The sequence below is a fragment of the Loa loa genome (genome assembly GCF_000183805.2).
Source record: "Loa loa unplaced genomic scaffold supercont3.133, whole genome shotgun sequence".
In the NCBI taxonomy this organism is placed as follows: Eukaryota; Metazoa; Nematoda; class Chromadorea; order Rhabditida; family Onchocercidae; genus Loa; species Loa loa.
This window is the reverse complement of record NW_018108313.1, coordinates 33,426-35,062: the sequence shown is the minus strand read 5'-3', so window position 1 is coordinate 35,062 and position 1,637 is coordinate 33,426. Positions and strand designations below refer to the sequence as shown.

The following is a 1,637-nucleotide window of genomic DNA, read 5'->3' as shown; positions in this document are numbered from 1 at the left end:
AAATTTTAGTCTGAAACAAAAGAAGTTGAAATATTTGTGGTATTCGTCTTCAGTTTCCATCCAAACTTTGTCACCGCCGACGATCGTTCATTTGCGGTACATTGCATTTTCCAACAACAGTCCTTCAAGGTCGCAACCAAATTCAATTTCATAGCGTATGTTAATTTTATTTTGCAAATTTTATTATTTCAATATTGGGAAAAGAAAGAAAAACAAATTAAAATTTCTCCTTATGCCTACTTTTTTTCTTTTGCATTATCTCTTTTTCCAAGAAGTAATTTGTCGTTTTCTTAAACATTTATAAATCCTTTATGATTGAATTTCTTAATTTATTCCACTTTTTCATTGACAAAAGCATTTTACTGTCAACTTTATTTTAACCTATTGTCAAAATGTAAACATGAAAAAAGTAAGTAATAGGATGAAACAGTAAACATTTTCAATGATTATTGATTTGGGCAAATAGTATTGATTTTACATTAATACTTATTACTGCCAATTCAAACAATAAAGTTGCGAAAATTTTAAATATACTAATACAAAAGTAAAGAATTATACAAGTATGCAAATCAAAAGAAACAGAAGCAAAGCTATTTTTAACTAAAATATAATTCGAAAATTTGCTTTTTTGAAATTATTAGTATTGCAGAGAAAAGAGTACAAGTGGTACAGTCAGTGGAACAGCTGACATGCCATTCGTGAATCTAACTGTTGTTCAGGGACATCTACCGAATCCAAATATGAAATCAGCAAGAGTAGTCTCTGTTGGTGATCCATTGATGTACATTTGGCATTTGAACTCTAAAGACGGTGAATTAAATTATTAATAAATGGCATAATTAAAGGACAAGTCAAAAAAAAAAAGTGTAATTGTGAGTGAAAGATTTCCATTTATTAAGAAAGAAAAATGTGAAAAATGAAAAAAAATATATAGAAAACGTACTATATGGAATTTCCAATTGATTAATTATCATTCTCACAGGGATTTATGGCATTTGGGTAAAGGAATGTTCAGCGGAAGCGGAAGATGGCCGTAAGATGGAAATAATCGAAAACGGTTGCTCTTTGGATTCTGTTATCGTATCCAATGTGCAGTATCCAGAGAATAATCTTAAGGTATTATTAGTAACAACCTATGAATGCTCATAAATTACGGAAAGCAAAAAGAGCTGTTAATTAGATTCGTACCTATGAGTGAACGATGATAATTGTGAATGAACATTTTGCAATTCCGGATTCCGGTCTCTGATCACATTACTGGTTAGTCCCGATCATACTTTAACCACATTCTTGGTAATTTAGGTTACATTAATTTTGAGTAAACTAGAACTTTAAAAATTCTTGACATCTTGCTGCACATATATATATTTGGGATTTAAATAAAAAGTTCAAATATGAAAATTCCATAAGCCATGCTGATATAGAAGTTCGTGTTTGAAAAAATTTAAAGGTATGGACAGATAAGCAGATAAGGTTTTCAAGGACACATTATATTGCATCTTGAAACGACTTGTAACGAAAAAAAGAAAAAAAACATGCAAAAAAAGAAAAAATTGGTTAATAAACGAGATAAAGAGAATGGATTTGAAATTCGAACAAATTAATTGAAATATTTTAAGAAAATCACCGACATTTAT

At 29.4% G+C, this 1,637-nt stretch overlaps 1 protein-coding gene across 1 annotated transcript in view; it reads left to right on the top strand.

The window, feature by feature from the left end:
- The window catches only part of LOAG_17817 (hypothetical protein), a gene marked incomplete at both ends in the record, with an annotated part of 5,374 nt that overhangs the window by 2,359 nt on the left and 1,378 nt on the right, over positions 1-1,637 (top strand). The window contains 3 exons of the mRNA XM_020450481.1: positions 10-155; positions 650-810; positions 983-1,116. Coding sequence (XP_020305831.1) covers positions 10-155; positions 650-810; positions 983-1,116 — 441 coding nt within the window. The remainder of the gene's footprint in view (positions 1-9; positions 156-649; positions 811-982; positions 1,117-1,637) is intronic.